Raw genomic sequence first — 16,913 nt, 5'->3', positions numbered from 1 at the left:
GCACAAACTCGACAAGGGACCAGAACCAAGAAATAAACCACTACCCCACCATGGTTTATAGTAGTACACATTCTTCTAGAAACCATCTGGGGCAAAAGAACACCAGAGAGTCCTGATTTTTTTTTTTTTTAAACAGGCGCTTGTATTTGCACGGCTAAAAGCTAAAGCCAGCATTTTAATTTTTCTTAATCTGCCACATGATAATCACACCAAATTCTAAACTTTCCCTGGGAAAACAGTTTACTGGATGATTTATTCATCGTGATTATACTGGGTGAAATGTTCATCCTCTCAGAATCTCTAACCATATAGTTCTCACTTAAAGAAGCGGTGGGAGCTGCAGCCAAAAGGTTAAAGTGCAGTCTGCCCTCAGTATCTGCAGGGGATTGGTTCCAGAACCCACCTCAGATGCCAAAATCCACGGATGCTCAAGTCCACAGTCAGCCCTCTGAATCTGAGGTTCCGCATCTGCAGATTCAAGCAACCATGGATCGTGTAGTACTGTAGTATTTACTACTGAAAAAAATCCGTGTATAAGCGGACCCACAAAGTTCAAACCCATGTTGTTCAAGGGTCAACTGCATAATCAATTTGGTGTCAGGAAAGGAGACAACCTCGTGATAATGGATATTATACTAGTTTTAGTTTCTTGTATATTTCATTTTAACTTAACTGCATTTGTTAACATTCACTCGCTGCCTTTTTTTTTTTTAATGAACAAAAGAATGAGTGCACTAAGAAATGAATGAATACTTGTTCTACTTCAAAACTCCTTTTCATAAGCTATGGAAGCAGAAGATACAACCCTGTTTGTTCTTTCTTGGTTGGTTCCTTCCCATCTAAGGAAGCTCTCCCATTCCTAATTGATGGGTAGAATATTAAACTTTTCCAGATTTTCCTAAGAGGCCTTGGGTAACTTATAGGCACAATGACAACTGTTTTTATTATTACATACAATTCAATTAATGAGTATAGGTGAGTGCTTGGCATTCGATATTTTGGTCCTGGAGAAAAGGGGGCAAAAAAGGAAAGATAATCCTAGTCCCCCAGATTTCGATCTTGTTGAACACAGGATGTTGGACATACCTTAAATCCAATCCTAGTATTTATATGCGGAACAGGCAAGTCTTCATTTCTAAGCCTATGTCAAATATATGATATCTGCTGATACAAAATGCCTTTTACTCTCTAAATGTCAATGTGTAATATGTAATCTGCAGGGCTTTTGATTTCCTGAAGAAAAGTGTTCTGTGAATGCTAAATGCATGGAACTGGTGGTAGCAATTCACCGAAGAGAAGGCATATTTCTAGCCAAAGGCAACTTCACAGTAAATGGTGATGAACACATTAAATCATTTCTTCACACATTTTCAAGATACTTCCTCAACCACTACTGGATGGTTTTCAAATCCAATCAGGAATAGTGATCATTTACTATATTGTCTGCCCCCATTTTTTTAGATGAAAATGGCCAGGGCAACTTTATATGAGCACTTCAAAGAATTCTCTACTATGGTCATTTTAATGGGTTATATATAGGTTGTTTCCACATTAAGTCAAATGAGAAATTTAACTTTCAGGTGTTGCACCCACTAGTAATAACCTGACTTTACTAAGCAGCAGTAATGTGGAAAATGCAAAGTACTCAAGAATGGACAAGAGCACTGACTCATCAGATGTGGATTCAAATCCCAGCTCCACCACTCACCGGCTGTGTGGCAAGCTACCTAATAAACTGAGCTTATTTCTTGACCTACAAAATGGGAATAATTATACTTACATCATAGAACTATAGTGAGAATTGGGTCAGATAATGTATATAAAGTACTTCATGCAATATCTAGAATACTTGCTCAATAAATATTAGCTATTATTATAATAAACCTACTTTACATTTGTAAAGCAACTAATACCATTAAACACCCTTTAATATATACATGTTTTCATTTACTCAGATATTTGGGAGACAGATTCATATGATCATCAGAACAACTGTGAGGTATACATGATAGTCCAAGGCAATAGATACTAATTTGAAACTTGCATGTTTTTCCATAGTAAATGTTACTGGAAAAAATGTTATTTTCAGAAAGCTAAAATTCTTACTTTTACAATCCAATCTTTTGGTCCTCTCTATCTTCTGCAGCATATTTACCACTGCAGCCACCCTGGTCAGACCCATCTTTGATCTCCTGCAGCACTTAACAGTTATCAGTACACAACCTCCAACTTTATTACTCTGCAACGTCAGACTGGGGTTCCTAACTAGACTGTAAATTCCTGAAGGGCAAGGATTATGCCATTTATGGCTTCTGATTCTCACAGAGGTTTGTAACAATGGATAAATGAAAGATAGCTGATGACAGACTGCTTCCATCCATTCTCTATTGTTAGCGACATGTGAAAGAAAAATAGCTTAAGATTTTTTTTTTAAGTGCAGAAAGAATTCAGTTTAGATGAACTGCATGAAAACATCTTAATCTCTATCAAAGGACATTTTCATGTTCTGGCTAAGCTCATACAAGCACTGCTTTGCTGATCCAGACATTACAGATTCTGGTTAAAATCTAGAGTCTTATATGAACAAGGTACTTTGACACAGCCTTGTCCATTTAGCAGGCAAACCATGATCAAAGCTGTTATTTACTTAGAATACTGTTCAGACAAGTATGAACTGTTAATATATTTGACATAAATTTCAAACTATGGGTTGGTGATTCTTGGTGGAAGGGGAGAATATTTTGACAAGGAATTATTCTTGACTCTAGATACTAACTCTTTGTTTCCATAGAGCCTTTGCCTCATCATTTTAATGAAACAGCAGCAGCTCAGTAAAAATGAGGCATTTGGAGAAGCTTAGGGTTAAGAAAAGGAAATGATGGAATTTAGAGACATAAAGCATTTTCGACTTGTCCAGTAGGGGAGCACTGGGATATGAAATAAGAGGTCAGACATACCTGTTACTGCCCAGGGGACACATTGGTGCTATTTTTTTTTTAATAGAGATTACGGGGTTCTTAGTGAGGACGGGAAATATTTAAAGCAGGAAATGTTTAAGTTAGTTGAAAGGCAATCGTTGACAACAATCATTTGCATTTTCTGACCCACCTTCAATTTAAATTAAATGTTAAACAGCCAGTGGAAATTGCTAGGCAAACAGTAAAAGCAACAGTTTTTAAGTTGTTTGGAATAAGAGGAGGAAACACAAAGAATAAGCTCACATGGGCAAATCAGGTTCTTCATCTGTAAAACAAGCAGCTAGACTAGATTGCTGAACTCCAGCCCAGCTTCTTTCCTGCTGTTACCTACCTCCTCATGCCAGTCTCTGTTCTCAAGTTCCCCACACTCACTTGCCAGTGATCTTGGGAAAATAAAAAGTGGCTTTTCCTAGTCAATACTTTAGGACCTACGATATAAGCTAACATTCTCACCAGATTTGCAACTGTCTACTAAGTCATCTTCCAGGATAACCTTCATTGTTCGTGGGATACTTCCAACAGATAGCCTTTGAACCTAGCAAGGAAAAGAAAGCAGACACTGAGTATGCTCAGATACATACTAAGTATTCAGAAGCCTAGCAGTTCTTGAAATTACTGTTTCTATTTCTCTGGTATTATCAAACAATTTAATTACGATGGGGATTTATGGAATTTTCTTGAAACTTGTGCCTACTATCAGTTTAAGAATTCACTAAGGTCTTCCCTGGTGGCACAGTGGTTGAGAGCCCGCCTGCCGATGCAGGGGACATGGGTTCGTGTCCCGGTCCGGGGAGATCCCACATGCTGCGGAGCGGCTGGGCCCGTGAGCCATGGCCACTGAGCCTGCGCGTCCAGAGCCTGTTCTCCGCAACGGGAGAGGCCACAACAGTGAGAGGCCCGCGTACCGCAAAAAAAAAAAAAAAAAGAATTCACTAAAACTACAATAAAATAAAAACAACCATATGGAAAATATCTCAAAATATAATCTACCTTGTGGATGGTCAAAATAAACACATGCTCCAACTACTAAACACAATAACATTTACTTAACTAGAAAAGAGAAGCAGTTCTTTCCTGCATCTAGTCATAAGACAAATCACTCGGTTCCTCTGATTATTTCTTAGTAACAGATTACAAACGTGTTCCCTAGTCCTGGCAGTTTGCCCATAGCTGAAAAACACTTCTTCTAATTTGTTATTTTTCGCATTTATTTGATCACTTACCTGTTCCTGAATTTTGATTTCCTGATAATCTCTACATCTAGTTGGAGATGAAGACAAGTCTGAGAGGCAAGTGAATTTTGCAGAATCACAGCTCTCCAAGCTGGGACATGAGGATGGCCGACAGAAGGTATAATACTGCTCAAAGTCGGCCCTGACCACAAATACATGCTTGCATTTGTTACACATGTAATCCCGCTCAAACTCCAGGATCTTCACCAGACTCGTTCGAATCACTGTCCCAGTGACAGATAAAAAGTGTCCCACATCCTTGGTTCTAGGGATGTGCTCCCTCACCAGCTCAGGACAAACAGGCAATCCTGATGGAGAAACAAAACAAAAACACATCGACTTCTACTTGGGATTTGACTCCATGCAATATATTTTTCTCATGTTTCCTGAGGGAGAAAGTATAATTTCAGGAAAAAGAAATCTTTGTGTTTTACTTAAGAAAAAAGATCAACTCAAGAAAATATAAAAGAATTATTTCAAATAACAATTATCAATGGACTCTCTTTAAAAGTACGTATCTAGATGATATACTGATAATAACCTGGATTAAAAAAAGAATTGATTCTCTTAAGAGGGCTATCTCAGTAGGATGTAAACAGTATATAATTTTAACCTCATTCAATGAAGAATATACTGCCACATGCCACACATAAAATCAAAGCTGAGTGATAAAGAGATGGTAATGGAATGAACAAACGCTAGTGCTTTTTCTAGTTAGGTTCAGGATTTATTAATACATAAATCAGATAGTGTTTTCAAGTCTTGAATTACCTAGAGGTTTACCTACAGCACCACTTCATCCTTTAAAAACCTTGTGTTTTTCATCATTAATAAACAGGCAACTTAAAAGGTGCAAAATGCCAAAGAAAATTCTTATGTGGAAATGCCCTCTTTCTCATATTTGGCTACAAGGCACCACTGGAGTAGAGAGATGCTGCCTGTGATGGTCAAAGGCTGCCTCCTAACAGGTTTATCAAGGGGGCATTTGTTACACTGGTTCATGTCCCGTGGTCTATGGTCTTGCCCTTGAACTTAGCTCTGAAACCTGATAAGCATGAACACTGAAGACAGATCTATTGGATTTGCCAAGCTCATAAGATATAACCATAATAGGCATGATTACACTTTAAGTTTCTATGGTCAGAACATTTTCTCCCTGTTTATAGATCTATTCTGAAAGCCAAATCATTATCATCACTGTCATCATCATTGTCATCAGAAGGCAGTTTGGGATGCAAGGAATTTAAGGAAAAAAAAAAAAAGCAGCAGATTGGTTAAATGAACTGAATGCTTAAGGCGCCAGGCTACATTAGTCTGGTGATACAGCCTAGACGTGTACAGACAGACTTGAATTTTCTCTGCTTCTGGCTGAGACTCTCTCTCCATATATCCTACACTGTATAAACAGGGTGGGCACTGCAACATTTGCCACTATGACTCCTTTTTCTATGTTTCCAAGGCTGACTTGCCTGATTTCTAATGGAAATACTCTTTATTTATATTAACTTGGATTGTATCACAATTTGCCAGTAAGGGAGCCATACTTTTGTTTATGATGATTTTGTGTATCTCTGCTCTGTTCTGTGTCAACTTTACAGTTTAACTATCAGAAAACAAACTTATTTTCCTATTTTCAAATTCCTAGGGAATGCTTCATTAAAACACCCTGGGGCTCAACAGTGCTACATCATACGTGCAGGAATAGACAGAGAGGTTGGGGCAGGAATAAAGTAGGTTTTATCCATTAAAATATCCACTGTATTCATTTCTCAGTGCTCATCTCAGGCGTCTGTTAATTCAGCTGCATGTAGCTAAAAGTTGAGAACACACCGATATTTCTAGTTACAACCAAGTAAAAGCCAAACTAACAACCAAAAGCTTTTCATTAAGAACAGGTCTAGTCCTCATATCCTCATTGCTTATGTTTCAGGGGTACAATGTTCTCTTTTAGTTCCCATCCTAGAATGTTAAGAAACAAAAAAACACCAAGTGGCAATGTTTCTTTTTACTTGGCCTTAATTAGATGTACATTATGGCAACACATCTTCACAATGCTTGCAGATTCTCAATTACCTTTTCCTTGCTCCCCACATGAATGCTTTTTAAAAATTAGGATATAATTTAGGTACCATAAATTTGTCTTTTTAAAGTATATAATTCAGTGGTTATTAGTACATTCACAAGGTTATACAATCATCACCACTATCTAATTCCAGAATATTTTCACTGCTTCAAAAAGAAAACCTGTTCGCAATAGCAGACAGTCTCTATACCCCCTCCCCTGAGCCTCTGGCAACCACTAAGCTACTTTATGTCTCTACGGATTTATCTATTCTGGACATTTCATGTAAATGGAATCATAAAGTATCCACCCTTTTGTGTCTGGCTTCTTTTACTTAGCATACATTTTCAAGATTCACCCATGTTGTAACATGTATCAGTTCTTCGTTCCTTTTTATGGCCGAATATTCCACTGTATGGATATACCACATTTTGTTTATACATTCATCAGTTGATGGACATTTGGGTTGTTTACATTTTTCTCCTACTACGAATAATGTTACTACAAACATTTCTGTGCAAGTTTTTGTTTGAATACCTGTTTTCAGTTATCTTGGGCATACACCTAGGAGTAGGATTGCTGGGTTGAATATACTATTTATAATAATTTTAATTTTTAAGTTTTCAAAGAATCACTAAGCGTTCTCTATTGTAAGTATATAAAAGGATACTCAAGTGGGAAACAGGATTATTAACCCAATTTGCTTCTTAAAGTATAAACAAAATCTATCAAAATTACTTCTGAGAAAGATGAGCAAAGTGAGGAGGAGAATAGGAAAAAAAAGTGATGGGTTAGAGAACTTAACAACAATTATATTTTTGAAAACACTTAGATTTTTGAAACATCCATTCTCTTTCTTGGCTCCTAAAGAAATAACACTTTTCATCCCACTCCCCTCATTCCTAGCTCTGCTTCAGATGCAAACTGATTGTTCAGTTTAAATTCTACTGTCAATATATTAAAACTTAAGAAAAACTAAGATCACAAGAACTGGGTTATGGAGAGTGCTATGTTACTCCGATGCCATGCATAGAGCAGAATGCCCAGTGAAACCACAGACTGCAGACTCTGGATGTTCAATATGATGAAGTCATACATATAACGAATGAGGTCTTAACATAATCATTTAGTTAGATGCTTGCTATTTTTGTCCTAAAAACAAACTTCAGTTTAAGAATGAAGCTATGAATAATTTTATTGTAGTTTTTTCCTAAAAAGCTACTTTTAAATTGATTCTGTGCCTTACTCTGAAGAGCATCTTCAAATGGAAGAGTAAAACACCATATTCCCTGGTGCTTCTATAGTAATCCAGGCAAGAAATAGCAAAGGCCTAACTTTTAATCTCCTCCACTTAACCCTTCCATGCTGCTCCCAGATCTAAGAATAAGGAACCAAATGCGGGATTGGACCACAGGACGTTTTGTGACGGGCTTCTTCTCACACCAAGCCCTCTGGGCACTCAAATGCTCTCATACAATGTCCCCTTTGCCTGACATTCTCCTCCCTACTCCGTCCCTCAAAAATGCCCACACCAAGAAGCAACACAAGGGTTCAGAATACATACTATGGAGCCAGAATGAGTGAGTTGAGTCACAGCTCTATCACGCACTAGCTGTGTGACCTTGGCCAAATTACAACCTCTCAGATTTCCCTCCTGTAATATGGCAATAACAACAAAACCTACCTCATAGGATCACAAGAAGATTAAAAGAATTCATATAAAGTTTCTTGGAAAAGCAACTTGCACATAGCAAGCACCATTTAAACCTTAGTTCTTATATGTAATCTTATCATTTTCCCCCTTAAAAGGTTGGCTTAAACATAATTTTCTTAATGAAGTCTTTCTTTACCCCATTTCAGGTTAAATTCCCTCTTTTATGTGCCTTAACACACTGTTCTTCTCCTTCATACCACTTACCACAATTTAAATAAAAAGAATACGTAATTATTATGTTTCCACACTAGAATATAAACTCCATGGGGGCAGGGCAGAGGTAAATTTTATTCGCTACTTTATTATCATCGCTTTATAAATAATAAGCATTAAAAAAGAAAAAACTTGAAAGAAAGATAGATGAAAGGAAGGCAAGGAAGAGGGGAGGAATAGATACTAAAGATACTACATGAGCTTTGAAACCAATTAGAGATAAGGTATAAGGAAGAGGGTGAAATTTAGAGTGACTCCTAGTTTTCTGGTTCCATTAACCAAGTCAGGGAATTCTGGAAGGCACATGGTAGTCAATCAGTAAATATCTATTGAATGAATAAGGAAATACGATTTTCAGATGGAGGGGGGCACAGAGAGGGGAGGGAAATCATGACTACACTTTTTGATACACTGAGTTTGCAAGAAGACATCTCTAGTTTGAAACATCTGACTGACAAGAGGATGTTTGAATACAGAGCTTAAGAGACAGATTCTGGCAATCAAGCAATCAATCAATCAAGTTGGCACTTGTTGCTCTATAAGTGGCAGCTGAAGCCTAGGTTCAGAATGGTGGCCACCCCATCAGGAAGAGAATGCAGGATTCAGGAGCAGATGGCCACGTCTGCACCCTGAGGACCCCACACCTACAGGACCAATAAAGGAAGAGGCTCCCAGAGCAGGGAGAAAAGCCACAGCTAGAGAGGGAGGAAAGGGCAAGACATTGCTGTCAGTGGAGCCAAGGCTGGAGTTTCAAAAAGGGGGAGGAGGCAACAGTATCAAATCCAGCAGGGAAATAAAGGAAGAGAAATCCCCACACTTGTCCCTCAGTCTGGCCGTGAGGCAGTCACTGGGAAGGCGGGGGAGGGTGCGGTTGCATTCAGTGTGGTGGAGGTGAAAGGGTGAATGGGGGAAGGTTATGCTAAAGAAGGCATGAACTCTGTCAAAACACTGCCATGAAAGGAGAGTAGATGGAGGGTAGAGGGGACACAGAGTTGAAAGAGGGGCCTCTCTCCTGAAAGGGAGACAGAAGGGATTCCTGGTCATCCTGGCCACCGCCCACCACACCCCCATAGGCTCCATGCTTCCCCCCGGGGTGCTGGTATGAGTCGGTGACTGACTTCTAGCACCTGGCTTACCCATCTCCCTAAGATGGTAACTTAACAGGATGCCTGTCTCATCTAAATCCAGATTCTTGAGTAGAGGCCATGGTTGGGCTTTAGGAAAGCCCTGAACCTCTTGAAATTCAGGCAGAAATTTAAATATATATACACCTGCATTTTCTGAAGAGGATCTGTAACTTTCTCAACATATAACCCTGAAGAACCTCTTATTTAAATCCTCAGTCCCATAGTTCTGTTGACTTGCATATCATTACCTCTAAGAATAGAAAAAGGGGCTTACATTGTGGGAACAGTCGCTAAACCTCCCTCCCCTCCTTTCATTTAATAGTAATGCCCTAACGTCTCTTATTGCCTACTCAGCTTCTGCTTAGATCACACCCTACACGACCTGCCCCAAATGCTATGACAACAGACAGGGACATTCATAATCACTTACTGCCTGGACCAGTCATTTAGGACCTTAGTCACGTATTGCTTTGCACTGCTCCTTAACCGTTTTGTATCTGGAGGGTAGCGTCACTTCTTGAGATCCTTTTCATGCTCCTCTGTGCCCAGCCCAGTGCTTTATTAAGCACTTTTAGATAAGGAGAAGATTAGTGAATAAGAGAAGGGGAAATGGGCTTTCCCTCTCTCTCTAGCCTTCCCTTTATCACATCTGGCCTCCAATCTCCTAGTCCAGACAAAGTGCATGAATTTCTCTGTGCATTTCATGGTACCTCTGTAGCTTTCCTTAGGCATGCTGCTTTGTCTGGAGAACTCTCCCCAGTTCACTCAGCCAGGAAGAGTACACTCAAGTTTACCCTTTTGCAAGAAAACTTCCCTAAGTCCAGGCTAGCACCCTCACACAGACACAAATGGAACAGCTAAGCAAAATGGTCAAATGAACGCATCACTGCATAAAAGATGCTTCTTATATCTGGAGGAAACTTCTGCCAGGAAGAGTGAAAAAGAAGATACTCCTTACGTCCAGAGGCACCTTCCTTTCCTTGCACATGATAACTCAGGCCTGTGCATACTGAGTCATGACAAGTCTATGCAATACTGATTTTATTTCAATCGGCATAAGGAGATGTGCTGGAGAGATATTACACACTCAGGAAGAAGGCAGGTGAGAGGTGGAGGGCGTCAGGCTAAGCCACAAGGGTCCCTCGTATGCTCACCAACCTCCTCTGTGTCCCTCCTGAAGTGTGGCCAGCAAGAGTGAATTCCCTGCCGCACACCTCCAACGAGGGGCCTGTGTCTAAACCCAATTACAGCACCTCTAAAGAAAAAAACTATGTAAACATTTACAACCAATTTTTCTAAGATTAGCTTTTCATTATCTTCTCTATTTTTATAATATGGGGCAATATGCCACCCTTAATGTTCTTATCTTACTGAATGGAATCATGTATATGGTACCTGTTAGGATAAACATTTTTTTTTTAGAATCAAGCAAATTAGTCTAAAACATGATATCATTAAGTGGTTTATTTTGTATAGTAAAGTAACTATATTATTTTAAGAAAAGGGTAGTAGAGGTGAGTACATTTTTGGATCTTCAGATTTTTTACTTTCATATCACAATTTTTAAAGTAAATTTATAATATAAAGACAGAGATAAAAGTAACATAATGTTAAGCACAACTGACCACAAAAATCAAAACCTTAGAACTAAAATAGGGTAAGGGACAGTGTTTTGATAGAAATGTCAATTCATTTTCATCCTTCTGTCTTACTATATGCTACTAAGTGTGTTCTTCAACTATCCCAGTGAAGCAGGGAACATCAGGCACTAAGCCACCATTAGTGCTAAACAACAAAACCTTTGTCATTCTCTGACTCATTCACTGATCAAAATAAATAAATAAATAAATTTTTATTTTAAACAGAGACATGTCCACATCTGTGTTAGAGATATGTCCAGATCAATTACTTCAGGTCCATGGTTTCCAGCGTGCAGTCCCTGGAAATTGGCATCAGCCTCAGAGCTTTGAGAAGTGCAAATTCTTGGACCCCAGGCCAGACCTCTTCAGTGAGAAACTCTGGGGGTGGGGCCCAGCAATCAGCGCTTTAATAAGCCCTACAGGTGATTCTGATGCCCATTAATGTTTGAGAAACTACTTTAAATAACACGTGAGGGCTATTTTTTTCTTCCTCATTTATTCAATACTTTGATGCTAACTGCGTATTTGAATACCTTTCATCGAAACCACTGGGAATAGCAAGTAAACTTTAGACCAATAAAAATGCCGGAAGACAAAGAGCAATGCAATGTTCCTAAGGAGACTGAACCACAGAGGCATCCTGGGTTTTACTAATTCAGTGCCTTGTCTGGAGTCCAAGATGGAGGTGCAATATACCTAAAACCAGACTTTTCCCATCCCTGGTTCATTCTGCCTGGGACACCTGCATCCCTCCCTAATCTCACCATCTAGTCTTGAATCTTTGGGTGAAACCCCTAGGACAATTCACTCCCTGCCCAGTGAGCTAATATATCTCACACATACCTTGAGTGATGCGTGCATCACATAAGTAAAAGCTGCCAGTAAGCTCCTTTACAATTATGTTTAACATGTACATATGCATGTACCTGTGGGCGTACATACACGATATGGTAAATATCTGAATATACAGCTGTCTCCCCTACAGCCGTGAACTCCTTTAGATGAGGGACTATACCATATTCGTTTTGGTTTCCCAAGGGTCTAGCAAATGCCTACACGGGATATGTTTGTAGAATGAATGTTACTATGGTAGTAACATAATTTGCAACTCACTTTCTCAGAGAATAATGAAGAACTAGGCTAAATTCACCTGAAACCAATAGGGTCACTTAGGCAGACAGAACTTTAGTATTTAAACTGAGCATGGAAAAGTGTCTAAACATAAGAACAGCCTAAAACCATTTGCTAAATACCATTTCAATAACATTAACTAAAGCCTCTTGTAACAATCCTTCTGCAACATTATCAGAAGATGACATTTCTTCTTGATCCTAGCAAGAGATTACCTAGTGTCTGATGCATGAAGATTAATAATCATAATTTTATTCCAGTAAGTGCAATCGCAGATACTAGTTTTTCACTCAGGTACTGTTTTTTCACTTAAATCAAATGTCTGGAATTTTCTTTTGAATCTTAATTTATCTCCAAGAAATTCTATAGTGACTCCTAACCTTTTTTGGAATCACAGTAATCATTTTTGTTGATTATAAATCCCCACCTTTCTGAAATGTACTATAAAGTAAATATTTATTTTTAAACAAAATGGTACATGTGTTCTCCAACTTAATCAAAGAGTGCAGGAATTCAAAGACACAGCTTCGACACCACAAGTTGCTGATTGCTCCACTGCGATTTCTTTAAAGTTAAGAGGCTTTATCTGTCGTTCATTCAAAAAAAGTTATTGAGTGCCTAATAGGTGGCCAGCACAATGTTAAACTTGATATATAAAAATAATTAATTTCCTGGGCCTCCCTGGTGGCGCAGTGGTTGAGAGTCCGCCTGCCGGTGCAGGGGATGCGGGTTCGTGCCCGGGTCCGGGAGGATCCCGCATGCCGTGGAGCGGCTGGGCCCGTGGGCCATGGCCGCTGGGCCTGCACGTCCGGAGCCTGTGCTCCGCAGCGGGAGAGGCCACAACAGTGAGAGGCCCGCGTACCGCAAAACAATAAAAAAAATAAAAATAAATAAATAAAAATAATGAATTTCCTAGAATAGTTTTGAAGATCACTAGGTAGCATCTACCACTTTGCTAATTCTTTGAATTATCAATTCTTTCATTGTCAGGAGTCATAAAAGCTCAGAAAGCTGAACTAGTTTTGTACACACATACATATATGTATATATGCACACAAATATACTGCCTCCACACATTCTCCCTCCTCTCAGTTGGCATGGCTAGTACCCCAGCCTTCCAAATGTCCAGAGAAAACAGTATAAAATCATGATTCTTTTCCAAAAGTGACCATCAACTACATAATGGATATATTTTTAAGTATAAATGCCAATTAATTCTTAGTGCTTAAATTCAATATATGTTGGGATTTCTCAGAATCTTTCTAAACAATAACATGGCAGTAAAATCCTTAAGTGATTCACCTGATATCCTGGCGTGAAGATTCTGCTTCATAGAGACACCTTCAGGCTGAGAAAGGGACTGGAGAATTGTCAAGGCTGATCTTTGAAGTGCACTATCAAAAATAGTTAGCACTTCATTAGGGAACACGTTGAAATATTCCCCGATTTCCATGTTGGTCTCAAAAAGGGTCATGGCATTAACCACAACTGGGTAATGAGCATCTTCATCTCTTTCCTTCAAGATGAGAAGAATATCGTTCTTATGGTACTCCGAAACATATGACTCAAACACTTGACCAACCAGTGTAACTTGATCGCTATTCATCTTGGATCTAGGTAACTAAAGAAAGACAAAGGACTGTATTATACCTTTGATTTTCTAGACTTATACACTAGTTTACAAAAAGATTGGTTATAAATCATTCTGACTTTGGGCCACACTCTAATCTCAAAATACTATCTGAATTCAAATCTTAATTAGATCTGACAGAGTCAGAGTCACTTATCAAATTTATTTTTTTCAGTGAGTGAAGTTAATTTTAAGTCAAAGAATTATGTTGGTACTGATAACCGAAATCCAAAATGGTCCAATGTCTTTCCCATATCTTTTCCCCAAACTTCCTCCTCTTAACCCTATAATATGTCATGTAAACGTCCTTTGCCTTTTCTTTAATCAGATTCCATATATGCGTTTGCTCTCAAGTATAAAATCTTAAATGCCAGTCTTTTGGTTTAAGTTACTCCTAGTAGAGTTCTTTGCAAGCATCCTGGTTCTACATTTTATTCACATAAAAAACGTATCTTTCTCTCTGTCTCCCCACAACCTAGTTACACACACGCACGCGCGCACACACACACATTCATTTGTATTCTGCTACTTAAACGGAACACACACTACTATTCAGATTGATAGCCAATTCTGACTTAAATAGTTAACAAATTGGCTTTAGAAATTTACATTTGGAGGTGAACTTGTTCCTATTTTCTTTTTCTAACCTAGGAAAACTATTGGCTTCAGCAAAAACAGCTGTCAAGAGTCTAAAAAAACTAGATCATTAAACTGAGGAAAGGAAATTGGTCTCTAAATAATAAATCACTACGACTGAAAGTAAATACAGTATATTACATTCCTGGCTATACGTATATATTTTTTAATTTGTACCTACAGATTAAAAGGTCCTACCCCATTCTATTTTCATGTATACACGCAGATATCTACCATGTACAAGGCACTATTCTGGGAAATGAAAAAAGCATAATAAAAGGTCCTCTATGCCCTCAAAGAACCAAGGAACAGATCAAATGAAACGGTGTTCTAACAGTGGCAAAAATACAATACAAATAGGAGCACAAAGAAGAGAAGGATTAAATTTAAATGGAGTGACAATCCCAGATGTGGCAATGGACAGTTTATTACAAATAAACTGTCCAAATGGATCATTTAAGAAATTCTTATTAGTCAAAGGATAAGTGTCCTTTGACTAATTTCGTTCAACCAACATTTATTGTACTAGGCTTTAGAAACAGAAAGATTAAAGAAGATTATGACATTCACAGTTTAGCATCCAAGATATGTATTACACGTGCTATTAGCAATATTTGCCTTCTCTGGGAATCTACTAGAAGGTGGTGGGGGGGCACGGTATACCAGTTAGGTCAAGAATCCTGACACCTAGGGAATACCAATGTGAGATTAAGAGATGTGTAGGCCACTATATTGGTAAGTATTTAGTCTGGATTAGGTAATACAAATTCACCTAAGCATAAAGCAGAAAAAGCACTTGGGAAGGAACAACTAATCATACAGTATATTCACGATGTGGCCTTTGCTAAAAAAAAAAAAAAAAACTGGAATCCCAAGAGTGGCTATAAAATAATCTCTAAGATTCTATAAATGCATATTAAATTTGGAGCCAGAAATTTAGCAATTTAAAAGGCAGTTCCACATAGGGCAGAAAGGGGACAGCCGCAGAATTCATGGTTCAGATTAAGATCAGATTAAATTTCGCCTAGTCTTTTTGAAATAGCATCGCTGAAAAAAATAGTATTCACTTTCAATACCTGGGCACAGCTGACTAATCAAATATTTCTTAGCAGTTTGCAAACGCTAGAAACGTGCTCACCCAGATTGACTGGTGGCAGTGTTTTACAACTTTCAAGTTCCTTTTCCTTTTTCTTATGGAACATTTGAAGACAAAATAAATAAAGCCAAGTTGTGCTACCTTATTCTCTTGACTAAAGTGCCAACAAGAAAAATCCGGGAGGATGCATCAGCGGCAATCTAGCTGGGTCCCTGGTGACCTCAGCCCGCCTCCCGCCGCACCGCCCCTCCGGGAGCCACGCCCCTCCGCGTCCCAAGACGCGCCTCGCTGGCACCGCCCCTTTCCCGCCTGCCCGCTTCAGGTCGGCGCCTCCTCCATGCCTAGCTTGCCGCGGGCGCTCAGCAAACGTGGAGGCGATTTGTGCCCGGAGAACTGCTTTCCACACTTCCGTCTCTGGACGTAGCCCGTACCCTACAAGAACTCGGCAGGTCTCTGACACTTCCCAGGCTCGGCTGCGGGCAGCTCCGTCGCCGGCCTGGTCCCAGAGTTGAATAGTTTTGGAACTAACCAGGGTGTGGGCGAGACTTGGGACGCACTGTGGGAAAAATAAATAATGGTGCAACAAGGCAGCGGCTGTCACTTACTGGCGGATACGCGGTGTCAGAAGTCACCGGGGGCGCAGTGCTCCCGAGGCCGAGGGGCGCGGAGAGCTCAAGCCGATCGGCGGGGTCCAAAGAGGCGGGAGGAGGCCCGGGTGGGGGCGGGGCGCGCGCGTGGGGCCGCGCGGGGCGCCGTCGGCCGCGGGGGCGCGCAGGCTCCCGCGCGCCCACCTCGCGCCCGGACGAGATAGGCGGCACGCGGGCGGCTCTGCCGGGCCCGCGCTCCCGAGGGGCGCCGGGACGTGCACTGCCTCAACTTGGCGGCTCAGGTGGCTCTTCCGGGTGGAGAAGCGGGCGGGCGCGCGCCCCGCCAGCCGCCGCGGGACGAGAGGGGCGGGGCAGGGCTGGCTGGGAGGGGCGAGTAGGGTCCCGGGCGGGGCTGGGCGGAGCCGCCGCTCGGTAGTGGGGAGGAGTGCCGGGCTGTGCGTTGGCTGTGAGGGAGTGTACGGCCCGCGCTTTACGGCTCAGAACTCCTCCAAAGCTAAGGCCACAACGATTATCTGTCTGCTTCTAGAAGTTTTAGAATGAAGGTTTTAGGTTTAGGTCTATGATTCATTTTGAGCTAATTTTTGGATATGATGAGAAGTGTGGAGCTTAGGTAACTTTTTGTCATATGGATATCTACCACTATTTGTTGAAAGAGCTGTATTTTTTCCACGGAATAGCCTTTGCACCTGTGTCAAAAATCAGTTGTCCTGGGCTTCCCTGATGGCGCAGTGGTTGAGAGTCCGCCTGCCGATGCAGGGGACGCCGGTTCGTGCCCCGGTCCGGGAAGATCCCGCATGCCTCAGAGCGGCTGGGCCCGTGAGCCATGGCCGCTGAGCCTGCGCGTCC

The 16,913-nt window shown here is 40.5% G+C and overlaps 1 protein-coding gene across 4 annotated transcripts in view; it reads right to left on the bottom strand.

Moving 5' to 3' along the window:
* The window catches only part of LOC309810975 (DNA helicase MCM9-like), a 133,250-nt gene extending 116,946 nt beyond the window's left edge, over positions 1 to 16,304 (bottom strand). For 2 of the 4 annotated variants that reach the window (XR_014295086.1, XM_082633387.1), the window contains exons 1-4: positions 16,065 to 16,148; positions 13,400 to 13,718; positions 4,202 to 4,518; positions 3,432 to 3,513 (exon numbers count right to left, since the gene is read on the bottom strand). Coding sequence is in view for 3 of the 4 variants with exons in the window: in XM_082633387.1 (XP_082489513.1) it covers positions 3,432 to 3,513; positions 4,202 to 4,518; positions 13,400 to 13,703 (703 nt within the window). In the remaining variant the exon portion in view is untranslated. Of the gene's footprint in view, positions 1 to 3,431; positions 3,514 to 4,201; positions 4,519 to 13,399; positions 13,719 to 16,064 lie in introns of all 4 variants that reach the window. The other 2 variants (XM_082633385.1, XM_082633386.1) reach the window with 2 other exon arrangements.
* Between the last annotated feature and the right edge of the window lie 609 nt (positions 16,305 to 16,913).

Source organism: Mesoplodon mirus (genome assembly GCF_964341445.2).
Source record: "Mesoplodon mirus genome assembly, chromosome: 10".
Taxonomy (NCBI): Eukaryota; Metazoa; Chordata; class Mammalia; order Artiodactyla; family Ziphiidae; genus Mesoplodon; species Mesoplodon mirus.
Note: the sequence above shows the minus strand (reverse complement) of the source record. Positions and strands in the feature narration are given on the sequence as shown.